The 17,711-nt window shown below is 36.2% G+C and overlaps 1 protein-coding gene across 1 annotated transcript in view; it reads left to right on the forward strand.

Annotated features, from left to right (window-relative positions):
- LOC309613346 (uncharacterized protein C1orf141 homolog) overlaps positions 1-17,437 on the forward strand; it is a 63,003-nt gene extending 45,566 nt beyond the window's left edge. The window contains exons 5-7 of the mRNA XM_082360066.1: positions 9,898-10,040; positions 14,362-14,548; positions 16,264-17,437. Of these exons, the coding sequence (XP_082216192.1) occupies positions 9,898-10,040; positions 14,362-14,548; positions 16,264-16,851 (918 nt within the window). The 3' untranslated portion in view covers positions 16,852-17,437. The remainder of the gene's footprint in view (positions 1-9,897; positions 10,041-14,361; positions 14,549-16,263) is intronic.
- The last annotated feature ends 274 nt before the right edge of the window (positions 17,438-17,711 follow it).

Raw genomic sequence — 17,711 nt, forward strand, 5'->3', positions numbered from 1 at the left:
ATTTAAATATTTTTCTACCCCATTCTACCTTTCCTCTCCTTCTGGGACTCTTGTTACACATATATCAGACTTTTCTTTTTTTCTTTTTTGAGTTCAGCAAGTATTTATTGAGTTCCTACAGCAGCCAGCCTCCTGTCCAGAGACTTGTGGCCTGAGATCACAGGGTAGGTGAGCAGGCTCAGACTTTTCATTATTGTTTTCTCACAGGGACACATATGTCTCTGAATCCCTCTAAAAAAAAAAAAATTTCTCCTCTCTTTTTTCATATTGGGTAACTTCTATTGTTCTGTATTAAAGTTCCCTGACTCTTTGCTCTGATGTATCCATTCTGTTTTAAAGTCAACCAGTGAGTTTTTTTATTTCAGGTATTATATATTTTCAGTTCTAGAATTTCCTTTTTTTTTTTTTTCACACACACACACTGTATTTTATTTTTACAAGAGATAAATAGACTGACACCAAGCATTGTACATGGATGACCACAACCAAAGCAACAATGATTGCAATTACCAAACATGAAACACACTCATACTATGTCATAATATTGACATTCAGTCCAGTAATCCTCCACTGTAACAGCTCCTTTACTTTGCAGTGAAAATTGATTTGTATATTCTTTGCCTCTGAGAACTTGTGGGATTTTTTTTTTTAATTCAGACAGAAAGTCACAAAAATTATACTCATCCTCATCAGTTCACACAGTCCCATGTAATTAATTTTTTTTTCATCTTGATCTTTTGTTAGCACTTTTATGAGTTCATCAGTTTTTCATTAGAGTTCTGAAAATGCTTATTCATTCAGTTCAGCAGTACAGTCAGTTACCAGAAACCTGTACTTGTCAGAGTCTTTTCCATGAATTTCTTGAAGATGAAACCCTTTTATAGGAACATATTTGCAAAAGCATCAGAGTACACCCAGAACTGTCTGTAAATGACAAAAGACTTAAAAATGACCACAGTTAAAGATTTGATGAAAGTTCATAATAATGCAGTTGACAAGAAAATTAGTTATTTCTGAGATATACATTTTAAAGTAATAACTAGGATTATGACTTATAACATTATACCAGAACATATAAGATTTTTAGAAATTTCATGTAATGTCTGAAACATTTATATTAACATATTTCCATACAAATACAAATATAAGATTTTTAGAAATTTCATGTAATGTCTGAAACATTTATATTAACATATTTCCACACATATTTCCATACAAATACAAATATAAGATTTTTAGAAATTTCATGTAATGTCTGAAACATTTATATTAACATATTTCCATACAAATAACCCAATGAAAGTTTAGTATTAGTTGTTTTGTTTGTTTGTTTTTTTATACTGCAGGTTCTTATTAGGCATCAATTTTATACACATCAGTGTATACATGTCAATCCCAATCGCCCAATTCAGCACACCACCATCCCCACCCCACTGCAGTTTTCCCCCCTTGGTGTCCATATGTCCATTCTCTACATCTGTGTCTCAACTTCTGCCCTGCAAACCGGCTCATCTGTACCATTTTTCTAGGTTCCACATACATGTGTTAATATACGATATTTGTTTTTCTCTTTCTGACTTACTTCACTCTGTATGACAGTCTCTAGATCCATCCACTTCTCAACAAATGACTCAATTTCGTTCCTTTTTATGGCTGAGTAATATTCCATTGCATATATGTACCACAACTTCTTTATCCATTCGTCTGTTGATGGGCATTTAGGTTGCTTCCATGACCTGGCTATTGTAAATAGTGCTGCAATGAACATTGGGGCGCATGTGTCTTTTTGAATTATGGTTTTCTCAGGGTATATGCCCAGTAGTGGGATTGCTGGGTCATATGGTAATTCTATTTTTAGTTTTTTAAGGAACCTCCATATTGTTCTCCATAGTAGCTGTATCAATTTACATTCCCACCAACAGTGCAAGAGGGTTCCCTTTTCTCCACACCCTCTCCAGCATTTGTTGATTGTAGATTTTCTGATGATGCCCATTCTAACTGGTGTGAGGTGATACCTCATTGTAGTTTTGATTTGCATTTCTCTAATAATTAGTGATGTTGAGCATCTTTTCATGTGCTTCGTGGCCGTCTGTATGTCTTCTTTGGAGAAATGTCTATTTAGGTCTTCTGCCCATTTTTGGATTGGGGTGTTTGTTTCTTTAATATTGAGCTGAATGAGCTGTTTATATATTTTGGAGATTAATCCTTTGTCCGTTGATTTGTTTGCAAATATTTTCTCCCATTCTGAGGGTTGTCTTTTGGTCTTGTTTATGGTTTCCTTTGCTGTGCAAAAGCTTTGAAGTTTCATTAGGTCCCATTTGTTTATTTTTGTTTTTATTTCCATTACTCTAGGAGGTGGATCAAAAAAGATCTTGCTGTGATTTATGTCAAAGAGTGTTCTTCCTATGTTTTCCTCTAAGAGTTTTATAGTGTCCAGTCTTATATTTAGGTCTCTAATCCATTTTGAGTTTATTTTTGCGTATGGTGTTAGGGAGTAATCTAATTTCATTCTTTTACATATAGCTGTCCAGTTTTCCCAGCACCACTTATTGAAGAGACTGTCTTTTCTCCATTCTTTGCCTCCTTTGTCATAGATTAGTTGACCATAGGTGCGTGGGTTAATCTCTGGGCTGTCTATCTTGTTCCATTGATCTATGTTTCTGTTTTTGTTCCAGTACCATATTGTCTTGATTACTGTAGCTTTGTAGTATAGTCTGAAGTCAGGGAGTCTGATTCCTCCAGCTCCATTTTTTTCCCTCAAGACTGCTTTGGCTATTCGGGGTCTTTTGTGTCTCCATACAAATTTTAAGATGATTTGTTCTAGCTCCGTAAAAAATGCCATTGGTAATTTGATAGGGATAGCATTGAATCTGTAGATTGCTTTGGGTAGTATAGTCATTTTCACAATGTTGATTCTTCCAATCCAAGAACATGGTATATCTCTCCATCTGTTGGTATCATCTTTAATTTCTTTCATCAGTGTCTTATAGTTTTCTGCATACAGGTCTTTTGTCTCCCTAGGTAGGTTTATTCCTAGGTATTTTATTCTTTTTGTTGCAATGGTAAATGGGAGTGTTTCCATAATTTCTCTTTCAGATTTTTCATCATTAGTGTATAGGAATGCAAGAGATTTCTGTGCATTAATTTTGTATCCTGCAACTTTACTATATTCATTAATTAGCTCTAGCAGTTTTCTGGTGGCAGTTTTAGGATTCTCTACGTATAGTATCATGTCATCTGCAAACAGTGACAGTTTTACTTCTTCTTTTCCAATTTGTATTCCTTTTATTCCTTTTTCTTCTCTGATTGCTGTGGCTAGGACTCCCAGAACTATGTTGAATAATAGTGGTGAGAGTGGACATCCTTGTCTCGTTCCTGATCTTAGAGGAAATGCTTTCAGTTTTTCACCATTGAGAATGATGTTTGCTGTGGGTTTGTCATATATGGCCCTTATTATGGTGAGGTAGGTTCCCTCTATGCCCACTTTCTGGAGAGTTTTTATCATAAATGGGTGTTGAATTTTGTCAAAAGCTTTTTCTGCATCTATTGAGATGATCATATGGTTTTTATTCTTCAATTTGTTAATATGGTGTATCACATTGATTGATTTGCGTATAGTGAAGAATTCTTGCATTCCTGGGATAAATCCCACTTGATCATGGTGTATGATCCTTTTAATGTGTTGTTGGATTCTGTTTGCTAGTATTTTGTTGAGGATTTTTGCATCTATATTCATCAGTGATATTGGTCTGTAATTTTCTTTTTTTGTAGTATCTTTGTCTGGTTTTGGTATCAGGGTGATGGTGGCCTCATAGAATGAGTTTGGGAGTGTTCCTTCCTCTGCAATTTTTTGGAAGAGTTTGAGAAGGATAGGTGTTAGCTCTTCTCTAAATGTTTGATAGAATTCACCTGTGAAGCCATCTGGTCCTGGACTTTTGTTTGTTGGAAGATTTTTAATCACAGTTTCAATTTCATTACTTGTGATTGGTCTGTTCATATTTTCTGTTTCTTCCTGGTTCAGTCTTGGAAGGTTATACCTTTCTAAAAATTTGTCCATTTCTTCCAGGTTGTCCATTTTATTGGCATAAAGTTGCTTGTAGTAGTCTCTTAGGATGCTTTGTATTTCTGCGGTGTCTGTTGTAACTTCTTCTTTTTCATTTCTGATTTTATTGATTTGAGTCCTCTCCCTCTTTTTCTTGATGAGTCTGGCTAATGGCTTATCAATTTTGTTTATCTTCTCAAAGAACCAACTTTTAGTTTTATTGATCTTTGCTATTGTTTTCTTTGTTTCTATTTCATTTATTTCTGCTCTGATCTTTATGATTTCTTTCCTTCTGCTACCTTTGGGTTTTGTTTGTTCTTCTTTCTCTAGTTTCTTTAGGTGTAAGGTTAGATTGTTTACTTGAGATTTTTTTTGTTTCTTTAGGTAGGCTTGTATAGCTATAAAATTCCCTCTTAGAACTGCTTTTGCTACATCCCATAGGTTTTGGGTCGTCGTGTTTTCATTGTCATTTGTCTCTAGGTGTTTTTTGATTTCCTCTTTGATTTCTTCAGTGATCTCTTGGTTATTTAGTAACGTATTGTTTAGCCTCCATGTGTTTGTCTTTTTTACGTTTTTTTCCCTGTAATTCATTTCTAATCTCATAGCGTTGTGGTCAGAAAAGATGCTTGATATGATTTCAATTTTTTAAAATTTACTGAGGCTTGATTTGTGACCCAAGATGTGATCTATCCTGGAGAATGTTCCGTGCGCACTTGAGAAGAACGTGTAATCTGCTGTTTTTGGATGGAATGTCCTATATATATAAATTAAATCTAACTGGTCTATTGTGTCATTTAAAGCTTCTGTTTCCTTATTTATTTTCATTTTGGATGATCTGTCCATTGGTGTAAGTGAGGTGTTAAAGTCCCCCACTATGATTGTGTTACTGTCGATTTCCTCTTTTATAGCTGTTAGCAGTTGCCTTATGTATTGAGGTGCTCCTATGTTGGGTGCATATATATTTATAATTGTTATATCTTCTTCTTGGATTGATTCCTTGATCATTATGTAGTGTCCTTCCTTGTCTCTTGTAACATTCTTTATTTTAAAGTCTATTTTATCTGATATGAGTATAGCTACTCCAGCTGTCTTTTGATTTCCATTTGCATGGAATATCTTTTTCCATCCCCTCACTTTCAGTCTGTATGTGTCCCTAGGTCTAAAGTGGGTCTGTTGTAGACAGCATATATATGGGTCTTGTTTTTTTATCCATTCAGCCAGTCTATGTCTTTTGGTTGGGGCATTTAATCCATTCACGTTTAAGGTAATTATCAATATGTATGTTCCTATGACCATTTTCTTAATTGTTTTGGGTTTGTTTTTGTAGGTCCTTTTCTTCTCTTGTGTTTCCCACTTAGAGAAGTTCCTTTAGCATTTGTTGTAGAGCTGGTTTGGTGGTGCTGAATTCTCTTAGCTGTTGCTTGTCTGTAAAGCTTTTGATTTCTCCATCAAATCTAAATGAGATCCTTGCTGGGTAGAGTAATCTTGGTTGTAGGTTCTTCCCTTTCATCACTTTAAGTGTATCATGCCACTCCCTTCTGGCTTGTAGAGTTTCTGCTGAGAAATCAGCTGTTAACCTTATGGGAGTTCCCTTGTATGTTATTTGTCATTTTTCCCTTGCTGCTTTCAGTAATTTTTCTTTGTCTTTAATTTTTGCCACTTTGATTACTATGTGTCTCGGCGTGTTTCTCCTTGGGTTTATCCTGTATGGGACTCTCTGCGCTTCCTGGACTTGGGTGGCTATTTCCTTTCCCATGTTAGGGAAGTTTTCGACTATAATCTCTTCAAATATTTTCTCTGGTCCTTTCTCTCTCTCTTCTCCTTCTGGGATCCCTATAATGCGAATGTTGTTGCGTTTAATGTTGTCCCAGAGGTCTCTTAGGCTGTCTTCATTTCTTTTCATTCTTTTTTCTTTAGTCTGTTCCGCAGCAGTGAATTCCACCATTCTGTCTTCCAGGTCACTTATCCATTCTTCTGCCTCAGTTATTCTGCTATTGATTCCTTCTAGTGTAGTTTTCATTTCAGTTATTGTATTGGTCATCTCTGTTTGTTTGTTCTTTAATTCTTCTAGGTCTTTTTTAATCATTTCTTGCATCTTCTCAATCTTTGCCTCCATTCTTATTCCGAAGTCCTGGATCATCTTCCCTATCATTATTCTGAATTCTTTTTCTGGAAGGTTGCCTATCTCCACTTCATTTAGTTGTTTTTCTGGGGTTTTTTCTTGTTCCTTCATCTGGTAGATAGCCCTCTGCCTTTTCATCTTGTCTATCTTTCTGTAACTGTAGTTTTTGGTCCACAGGCTGCAGGATTGTAGTTTTTCTTGCTTCTGCTGTCTGTCCTCTGGTGGTTGAGGCTATCTAAGAGGCTTGATGGGAGGCTCTGGTGGTGGGTAGAGCTGACTGTCGCTGTGGCGGTCAGAGCTCAGTAAAACTTTAATCCACTTGACTGTTGATGGGTGGGGCTGGGTTCCCTCCCTGTTGGTTGTTTTGCCTGAGGCAACCCAACACTGGAGCCTACCTGGGCTCTTTGGTGGGGTTAATGGCAGACTCTGGGAGGGCTCATGCCAAGGAGCACTTCCCAGAACCTCTGCTGCCAGTGTCCTTGTCCCCACGGTGAAACAGAGCCACCCCCCGCCTCTGCAGGAGACCCCCCAACACCAGCAGGTAGGTCTGGTTCAGTCTCCCCCAGGGTCACTGCTCCTTCCCCTGGGTCCCGATGCGCACACTACTTTGTATGTGCCCTCCAAGAGTGGGGTCTCTGTTTCGCCCAGTCCTGTCAAAGTCCTGCAATCAATTCCCACTAGGCTTCAAAGTCTGATTCTCTAGGAATTCCTCCTCCCTTTGCCGGACCCCCAGGTTGGGAAGCCTGACGTGGGGCTCAGAACCTTCACTCCAGTGGGTGGACTTCTGTGGTATAAGTGTTCGCCAGTCTGTGAGTCACCCACCCAGCAGTTATGGGATTTGATTTTACTCTGATTGCACCCCTCCTACTGTCTCACTGTGGCTTCTCCTCTGTCCTTGGACGTGGGGTATCCTCCTTGGTGAAGTCCAGGGTCATCCTGTCAATGATTGTCCAGCAGCCAGTTGTGATTCTGGTGCTCTCGCAAGATGGAGTGAGAGCATGTCCTTCTACTCCGCCATCTTGGTTAATCCTCTAGAATTTCCATTTTTAAAAATAGTTTCTATTTCTCTAAGATTTCCTATTTCTTCATTCACTGTGAACATATTTTACTTTTTTCATTGAGCATAATTATAATAGCTGCCATAACATCTGATAATTCCAACATCTGGGTCATTTCAAAGTTGGTTTTGATTGATTGCCTTCTCTGTTGAGACTAGGTTTCATTTTCCTGGTCTTTGTATGTTAAGTTGGATTTATCCTGGACACCACAACTGTTATAATGTGGAGACTCCAGAGTCTGTTATATTCCTACAAAGAGTAATGATGTTACTGTTTTAGCAGTCAGCTAACTTGGTTGGGCTCAAAATATACTCTGTCCCTATAGCAGTAGCTCAAATTTCAGTTCAGTTGTTATATCCTTAGCTGGGCCGCTTGCAGTTTTCCCTAAACGTGCATCGTTCATGGGTCAGCAGGAGACTTGGACGGGGTTTATACATTAAAGATGGGGCTATCATCTTTGGCACTCTTCTTTCTATCATTCCCTTCTCATTTCCCAGAAGTTTTGGTCAGCCTGAACTTTTTCCTCTGGTTCTTCTGGCCAGAAAGAACTTAAGTTTTCTATCAGAGTTTTAGATGTCCTATACTTTGGCCTGCCTTCAAACTAAAAGCCATAAAAATAGAAACTTCATTCTACGCAAGTCAGTAATTCCAAGTTTCAATGCTTTTTCTTTGTCACCTGCTTTTGTTCATTCTCCAGGACCTTCAGGCAATTTGTGTGTGTATGTGTGTGTGTTTTCTAGAGTATTTTGTCTAGAGTTTATAGTTTTTATCTGAGAGAAGGTGGCTCTGATAGAGGCTTACTCAGCCATACAGAATAAGAATTTTCCAGAGTTTCTACTACTTCCATTATCTTTTCCTACTGCATTGCTCAATATTTCCTAAACATCTATAAATAATAGTGATGATAGGTGTCACTCTTGTCTTGCCACACACTAGTGTATTGTCATTAACCATAATATTAGTTATTGGTTTTATATGGGTATAATTTTTTAAATTTTTCTAAGATATTCTTTATCATATTAAGAAAGTATTCTCTCTAGTTTTATTACAGTTCTTATCAATGATGGTTACTGAATTTATCAAATGTATTTTAAATATTACAGCTATTAAAATAATTACATTATTTTTCTCCTTTGATCTATTGGGAGACAAATTATAATAACTTAGAACTATTAGGAGCTTTTAGTTTCTTGATAATTTTGTTTAGCCATTACAAATTGTTCCATTAGTATAGTGTTGAGTAGTATTTTATTTTGAATTTGTGAAATCGCCTGAAGTCACATGTGAAATTAGCTTGTAGGCTTCTTCTGGTGCATGATCTTTTCAGACTTTGGTGTCAAGACTATGTCAGCTATAAAAAGAACTGAAAAGTCTTTGTTGTTATTTATTTTTTAATTTAACTGATATTATATTGCATAAGAATTATTTGTTGCATAAAAATTTGAAAGAACCTATGTATAAATCTATTTGGGCTGGGTTACTTTTTTAAAGGTAGTTATTTGAAACTTCTTTACATTTCTTTTAAGAACTATTGGTATGCTCAAATTTTCTACTTCTTCTCAAGTCAATTTTGGCCATTTTTCTTTACGTTAAAGTTTATCTGTTTGACTTTGAAGACATCGATAGTCTATCCCTCTCACAACCATCCTTCTTGACTATTGAAACTTACCCTTTATACACAACAAATGATAAATGCTCCCCTGCCCCACCTGGCTTTGAATATGCTGTTGACTGTCTTATGAATACCCTGGATGTATGTTGTTAGCCTCTCCTGATATGTCCTTATCTCCAAATCCCAGCATTAAGTTCTTCCTCACTGATGAAATGTTTCCTGTCTATTCCAGCCCTCTCTTCTAAACTCCTCCTCATTTATAGATTGTATTGATTGGTTTGGTTCTTAGTGATATTATCTTATTACATTATTTGCCAATGATTCATGCATGCTAATCATATATATTTAGAATGTGAACTCTTTATGGCCTGGATTTTTGTCATATTTTAAATTTTTATCTCATATTATCCAGAATGAAATATATTATGTGCCTAGTGTGAAAAAAAATTGTAGGTACTAAACAAATATTTGTTTGGTTGGTTGATGGACAGTCACAAGTTACGCAGTTTATACTTATATATGCATGTTTATTTTGGGTATCTAAATAATTATATTTAAATAGAAATATACAGAGACAATCTGAGACACTAGGTAAAGCTGGATCACTTTTTTACAGTTTCTCCCCCTTTACTCAGAACTATTCTGCTGTACCTGCTCTGTGTATGAGACAGTAAAGTTTCTGTTTAAACCAAGAGGGCTTTTTTCTCAGTATTTAAACTTCAGACTTTCCCTGCATTTGGAGAAATACATTTTATATGAAAATAATGGCTAAGTTTTAGAGACAAAGAAAATAAAAGTTAGTAAAAAGTGTGAGCATAGGCAAATTTTTTAATTTCTGTAGATTTGTTTCCTTATCTATGAAGTAGTAATAACATCTATTTCATAGGGCTTTTTTTTTTGAGGATTAAATAAGCATTATATTTGAAATTATTTAAAGATCTAGTCAGCTGTTAGTTATCATAATTAGCTATTCCAAATATGAATAATCAAGTATAAATTATTTATCAATATAGACATGGAAAAAATAATTTCTAAGATAGTTTCCCCTTTTCTTTATGTTTAGGCGGAACATGCTAAGCCCTTCCATGAACTGTATTCACAGCATAGACAACAACAATGTAGAAGAACATTGGGTTCTACAATCTTTTCTCCTGTACCCAGCATTCAGTCTAATGCTTATAAGAATGAAAAAGACTCTATTTACAGGTATACACATTGTGTGTTTATATTGAAATAACTGAAAATTAACTGCATCTAACTTTAAGATATAGTCATTAAGAAAATCTTTAGCCAAGGAATATCAGTATCTAATCATATTACCACATTATTTCACTATTTAATAACATCTGAAGACTCTATAACAAAAATGGTAAAGCTTAGAGTCCTTAGTATGGCATATAATATCTTTCCAGTCGTCTATTCTGTCCTTTGCTTATACTGAGTCTAATCACAACAAACAGTCTGTTCCAAGTACTGTGTGATTGACCCACTCTGTTCTTTATGCTCAGAACATTCTTCTTCTGATAGATTCCTATTCATCTTGAATAGTTGGGACACTTTTAGCTGCAATTAAAAGAAAACTAACTACATATGATTTAGACAAAAAAGATATTTATAATCTCAAATAACAAGAAGTCCATCAGTAAGGCAGCTCCAGGTTAATTCAGGGATTTAATGATGCCATCAAATATCCAGCTTCTCCATCTTTCCTCAACTTGCCTCTACTGTCTCAGCAACTAACTTGTCCTCCTAGCCTTGCTGTACAAGATGGTGACCACTATTCAAGATAACTGGTAACAGCACCCACTGAAAAGGAGAAAAGCGCTTTGACCCTTTTTTTCTTTTAAAGATTTATTTTATTTATTATTTTTGGCTGTGTGGGGTCTTAGTTGGAACGCGGTATCTTCATTGAGGCATGTGGGATCTTTCGTTGCGGCGTGCAGGCTCTTCCTTGTGATGCGCAGACTTCTCTCTAGTTGTGGCGTGCGGGTTTTCTCTCTCTAGTTGTGGTGCACAGGCTCCAGGGCGCAAGGGCTCTGTAGTTTGCAGCACACGGGCTCTAGTCGAGGTGTGCAAGCTCAGTAGCTGTGGCGCACGGGCTTAGTTGCACCGTGGCATGTGGGATCTTAGTTCCCTGACCAGGGATGGAACCTGAGTCCCCTACATTGTGAGGCAGATTCTTTATCACTGGACCACCAGGGACGTCCCTTTTTGACCCTTTTGTAAGAGTGAGGAAAATGTTCCCCAAAGCCCTCCAGCAGACCTCCCCTGGTGTCTCCTTGGCTAGAATAGCTTCATACACTCATATCTAAAAACCAGTAAATCATTATCAGCTTTTAACACAACCCACAGTATGAAATACTTTTTATATCACAATGATTGATATCTATATCAATATCTATATGTATCTATCAATCTATCTATCTGTGGAGCAGAAGATTCAGATTCATAGACCCCTAATTATTTGTCTTTCTGTTAGTTGAAATTGATTGCAGTATTTTAGTATTTTGAACAATTGTTACTAAGGATCTATGTGATACACTCTATTCTATTCTACTTTTTTAAATGTTGGTCAGGAGATGCTAAATTGATTTATTGTCTGAATTGATCGGTTGTAGCTCACATTTTGAAAAGCACAGGCTTAGATTATTCAAGATTCTTTCCCTTGATTTAGGAAGGCGCTCAGCCTCCCTTGGAGGACAGGGTTGCTTGGAGAAAAATGAATAGGATCAGGGTTCTGTTAGCAAAAAAGGGGGGAAAAGGACTCTTAAGTAGGCAACCCTCTGTTTACCGCATTATCCTTTAAGTTCTACTCAGATGTCACATTTTCTCTGAAATGTTCCTTGATAGCAGTGGCGGGCTGTTCTACATGTGCCCTTATGTGTTTTGGCCCCTGACACCTGTCTCATCTCATCTTACTCCACTCTCCTCATCACTACACTCCAACAACACTGGCCTTCCAGTGAGCATTCCAAGCTGGTTTCACACTCAGACCTTTACACTTGCTATTCTCCCAGCTCTTCACCTGGCTGTCTCCTTCCCTTTCTCAGATTTCAACTCAAATATCCCCTCCTGAGAGAGGTCTCCCATAGCCACCCTAGATGAAGTATCATGTTTATATTTTTCTGTAATACTTACAAGTAGTTGAAATTATTTTATTTATATGTTTTGTTGGTTGGTTGGTTGGTTTTTTTACTATTTCCTCTCTCTAGAACAGAGCTTCCTAACCAATAAACTGTGGTAATTTTGTGCTCAGAGAGGGTTATAGGTGTGCTGAAATGTTGATCCTTCAGCCTTCAAAACTGCTGAGTTGGCCCCATGGTAGCCAGGCTACAAGTGTTCTCAAGTGTTTATCTCAGTGTACTGAATAAAGACTATTAACTAATACGTCTGTCATTATGTGGAAAAGGTTGGGAAACATTGCACTAGGATACAAACTACTTGAGGACAAGAAAAAAACTGAATTTATTGCCAACAGCATGTGTGTCTGGGAACATGTTTAAGAAAGTAGAGAAATACTGGAGTGGCCAGCAGGCATATTTGGAAGAGTTCCGCCTTGGACACTTTATTCATGCCCGGTGGCAAAGTCTGTTTGGCATGTGCTAACTGACCTCTCTCCATACCAAGTGTTTAACCATCTGAGGCTTCCTACTGGCTAATAATGACTTTACATTTTAGAGAGATTTGCAAATTTGGGGATGCCTTTCTTCAACAAAAATCCCCAAGACCAGTTTTATGTTAGCCAAACATTAGATCCTTGATCTCAGTCTTTTCCAGTTCTATCTTGTTCACTTAAGAAGTTTTTACTGAGTAGCTACTACAGATCAAGCACAATACCAAGTACTTTCCATGTTATTTTATACTGAAAAATATTTTATGCAAAGTATTTTCTAAATGCCATAATATATATGTGTCTTTTATGAAAATCTTTTATAATTTCAGCTCAAACTGAAAAAAAAAACCTAGGGGATCATTTGATTTGGTTGGTGACTTAGAATATTAAGTTAATAAAAGGTAATTTATTTAAAATTTTTTATTTTATTTTGTTCAAAGATGTTTCTAAGAAGAAGAGTTCTGCCTTTTATTTTCTTGTAGACCAGAATGAATTTATTCTGGCTTATTATGTCCATCTAGGCCCATACTACAATCCAATGACCATTCTAAGACTGCTCAGCTAGTCACATTCACATTCAGACAAGGTCGTACACATGTGACACAAGGTCACATTCAGACCTTGAGCACATGCTCTATCTGCTGCAAGTTCACAGTCAAATGGAGAGGAAGACAATGAAAAATGAATAGAGAGAATACAATTGCATTTTTATAGTAGATACAAATTTAATTACAGTACAACATGGATGTGAAAAAAAAGTAGCTTTTTATTTTTATATAGTTCTGATACTTCTCCTGAGATCCTCAAACCCTGTGTAATGAAAAAAATTCATATTAATCCATTGTGTTTTAAACTTTGTTTGGAGTAAAAATGCACAGCCTCTTTAGGTTTAACACAGTCCTTCTGTTTCTTTCTACCATGGTATCTTAGTATATGAGTGAGGGGCTCACTGGACTTTGTGACATTGAGGAAAAGGTACTTGGCCAGGGATCTTGGTCAGTGCCCTTGTACTGCTGACCTCATTCCTAGATGTTCTGTGGCTACTGACATTTGTGCTTCATGAACATATAGTCTATTCTCTCTGAACCTGGATAGGGTCCACTCTCAACTATCACTAGTATGGTAGAACTCATTTAGTTCTTGTCATGTCTTCATCTCTTCTTAGACTGTCTATTTATACCTCACTCATGTCAAGCCTTTGCTATGGGTCACTGCACCCCTGCAATGACAAGCTTGTTGGCAAGCCTAATCTCAGTGTCCATGTCACATGTGGACCAAGGGAGATCTGGAATGAAAACTATATCCTCTCTCTGCCTAACCACACCATTTCATCCTGATAACAAAGCTAGGGTCACCCTGTGTTGGCAGGAAGCTGCCCTGCAAAGCACTTTCATCCCAGAATCTCAACAAAGGATGCGGCAAATATATCTCTCTTCCTTTGTTGTTCTCCTCAACCTACATAATATACTTCCTCTCCACTCAAAAACCAAAGAGGCACACATACTACTGTCTTGCTTCCACCCCTGCTTTTGCTATTTTCCCCCACAAACCAAGCAGGAAAGGATGGTTTTGTCAGGTTGAAAGTATGGCAGAGGGTTTGAGGGAGATGTTAGCAGTAGTGATTTTTTTTTTTAAATTGGGGTATAGCTGTTTTACAATGTTGTGTTAGTTTCTACTGTACAGTGAAGTGGAGTTTCCTGTGCTATACAGCAGGTTCTTATTAGTTATCTACTTTATACATATTAGTGTATATATGTCAATCCCAATTCATCCCACGCCCCCGCTTTCCCCCCTTGGTGTCCATACGTTTGTTCTCTAGCAGTAATGATTTTGAGGAATGGGAAAGGCAGACAAGAACAGACAAGCTGAAATCAGCCCTATAAACATTTATGCTGAACTTGTGTTCATTTTCAGAATAAAATCTCCTCCAGAGATGAATGATTTTAGTACAAAAGAAAATAAATCCATCAGAAATGATCAATTAAATGAGTATTCAGTAAGAAAGAAAAGCTTGCTCCCCTTGTGCTTTGAGGATGAACTGAAAGAGCCAAATGCCAAGATAATCGACATTAGTCCAGCAAAGACAGCAACTTCTTACACGGTAATAAAAACATCTACTACTGTTCAGTAAAAATGTGTATTATTACTACTTGTGGGAATGTCATATTCCAGTGCCCAGAATCTTTGATAAATTCTCCTTACCTCTTGGCTTCATATTCTGAAGTGACAACAGCACACATTCTTAGTGTTCTTTTTAGAACCTCCACCCCAAATCTGGGGATTCCTCTGCACCAGCTGAAAATTTTGTGTTTTTCTTTATAAAGAACAATTTATCAATTTTTCTTGATTATAAAAGAAATATAAAGATGGTATTTTTTTAAATGACTGGATTATGTTTCACTTTTCTATCAATCTATTTTAACTGTTTCAACCAGAAAATACATTTATTAAAGGCCGTCTGGTAGCTCAGAGTCTCTAGGATGCTGGAGAGACAATCTGGCTTGAAAGCTCTCCAATCAGGACTAACCCTGTTACAGCCCCAGATTGCTCCACTGGGGCCCATGCTGTGTCACAGATAAAAGTTTACAACTCTGATTCTGGGCAGGGGGCACTGTTTCTAAGATCTTTGCCAGTGCTGCCCTTCAGCTAGATATATCTACCACCATCCTCGCTAGAATAGTTTTCACAATGCCTACTTTTCAAAATGCTTGCTTTTTCTGAACTGAAGACTGTCTTAGGTGTGTCTGAGTGGCAGAGCCTAGGTCACACACCTACACCCTAACCTCAAGGGAGGCTGATAAAACGAGTTTTTGCCTCTACCTAAGTGTACATTGACTCGGAAGGTGGAAAATTCCCTAAGGTATTGATTAGACAGACCAAAAATTTGACAAACCTCTACTACTATCGCTAAATAGGTAACATTGGCATCACCAGTGGACTGCAAAACTAGATCTTTTGTCATTTTTTCAGTAATCATATGCATTAATAAGCCTTTCACACTAAGGACACTAATATACAATTAGATGATCCTAATTTCTTACTTCATTAATTATATTTCTAAAGGAAAAGTAGCAATCATTGACTTAAAGTTTACAAGCTAAATACTAGTAATACTCATATTTGATGAGTTTCTGTGGAGTTAATCTTTTTTCCTTATAATGGAAATGTGGAAAAGAGTTCAGTGAGTAGCTCATACATACAGATTTTGCTACTACTGTGATAAAAGTAATCTATTTTTAAGTCAATCTATTACTTTGGCTATTTTATTCCACAGATACATTGAGCACTTTTTATTGGGCTAAGTATTGTGCTAAATGTTGGGGTATAGTAATGAATATAATTATTTTAAAGAAAATTTTACACTTTCTGAACTTATTAGGATACTCAGACTGTAATTTTGGCTTATAATCAGTTATATTTCTTTTGATTTTTGACTCAATCCATTTTTTGGTATGCTGCTTGTTTCTGGACATGGAAACCTAAGAAATGACAGAACAATGTTCCATCCCACCAACTATCATGTTTCCCAGTGACAACACCAAACATTTCTTTATATCTCACTCTATTTCAAAAAGGGTTTTAGGAGGCCAAAAGTTCAGATTTTACTCCTAACATCCCAACAGAGTGTCAAGAGAAAGAAGTGTGTCACATACAAGGACATCTTTTTTATATGTTTAAATAACCATTATTGTTTATATTAAAAACTTCTATGTAGTCATTTTTAGAATACTTTACCATTTTATTTTCATGTTTTAAAAATTATAGCCTTCTTGCCTCAATAGACTGATGATGAATACTCTTTTCTTTAATCCACAGGAACAAAATGATACAAACCCCATAATTTTCCATGAGACTGGATATGTACAAATGTTACTTTTGACAAAAAATAGGCTTCCTTCCCATTCTATGGAAAATGGAAATGGTTACCCATATAAAAGATCAAATATTGTTTTAGAAAGAAATTGTGAAATGCTCAAATCTGTAGCTAGAGGTCAATCTATTACTCCTTCCAAACCCAAAAGAACTCTGCCTACAACACAGAAGAAAGCTATACAAGCAGTATCTTTTGAAGTAAGCCGTAGAGTTGTAGATGATAAACTAAGGAAGAAAACTAGCAAGCAGACATTTGAAAACATATCTTGGAATAAACTCTGTAACTTTTCACAGACTTTTTCCAGCCTAACAGAAAAATTTGTGGGTTTCCTTGATAAAACTGTTATTCAAGAAATGAGTGCTAAAACTGGCAAATTTGAAAAAATGTTTTCTACAGTAAAACCAATGAGCAAATTGAGTGCCTCACCTGTCAAATATTGCTCAAAGCCTTCAAAAAATATACTCAAAGTCCATAAAATAAATAATGTAACACCATTGGATGATTTGTTAAACTTGTCAAGTAAAAATTAAGCACCTCATAAAATATTGTTTATACAGCAAAATTTGTTTATACAGCAAAAGCAAATAAAGTTCCAAGATCACAGAAGAAATTCTTGTCTAAATGGTAATGTTCTAGTGGATGGTAGAAGAAAACAAAGCATAGAAATTGGAATTACAAACCAACAGTGGTATACTATTTTTAGTAAATAAGAGGACAAAATTAGGAAATAATGATCAACAAGAGGAACTAGTTCAGGAATTTCTCTTATCTCAGTTAGATCCCTCAATCATCAGCATTCCTACAGTAAAGTAGATTCAGGACCAAGAATGGCATAGACTGACTCTGGAAATTTTCTATTGGAAGCCAAATAACGTCAATAACCTTGCTCCATAATTGGATAACAAACAAGACAAATATACCATTACTTGATGCATGTGGAATTAATCATCGTAGCAGCATTTTGGATAATCATTGGAAACTAGTATTACATTAGCAATTCATGCAATTAAAAGACTGTAAAATTTCAAATACCTTTTTGTTAGTAAACGTTGGAACTTCTTTACTATATAATGCCTTTACCAAGTATAACTTTGACTTTTTTCTGAATTGTTAAATAATTTATCTTTAATAAGCTAAATAATTTTGTAGCAAATCCTTAAAGGATTAAAAGTTTAAAATATATTATTACATTGCTATTTTGTCTACTCATTAACTTCTCATGAACCCAAACACTGTAAAGGCGGAATTCACCTTAGAAACAAGTTGCATTTGAAGAGTTCATTGGTAATCCGCTAGTTTAAGGACTTTGAAAAAAAAATCTTAACTGTTAGTACTTGAGGAGAAGTAGGTTCATTAGAAGCATTTCAGTTAAAGGAAGGTTTTGGAGGTC

Source organism: Balaenoptera borealis (genome assembly GCF_965194805.1).
Source record: "Balaenoptera borealis genome assembly, chromosome: 1".
NCBI classification, from domain to species: domain Eukaryota; kingdom Metazoa; phylum Chordata; class Mammalia; order Artiodactyla; family Balaenopteridae; genus Balaenoptera; species Balaenoptera borealis.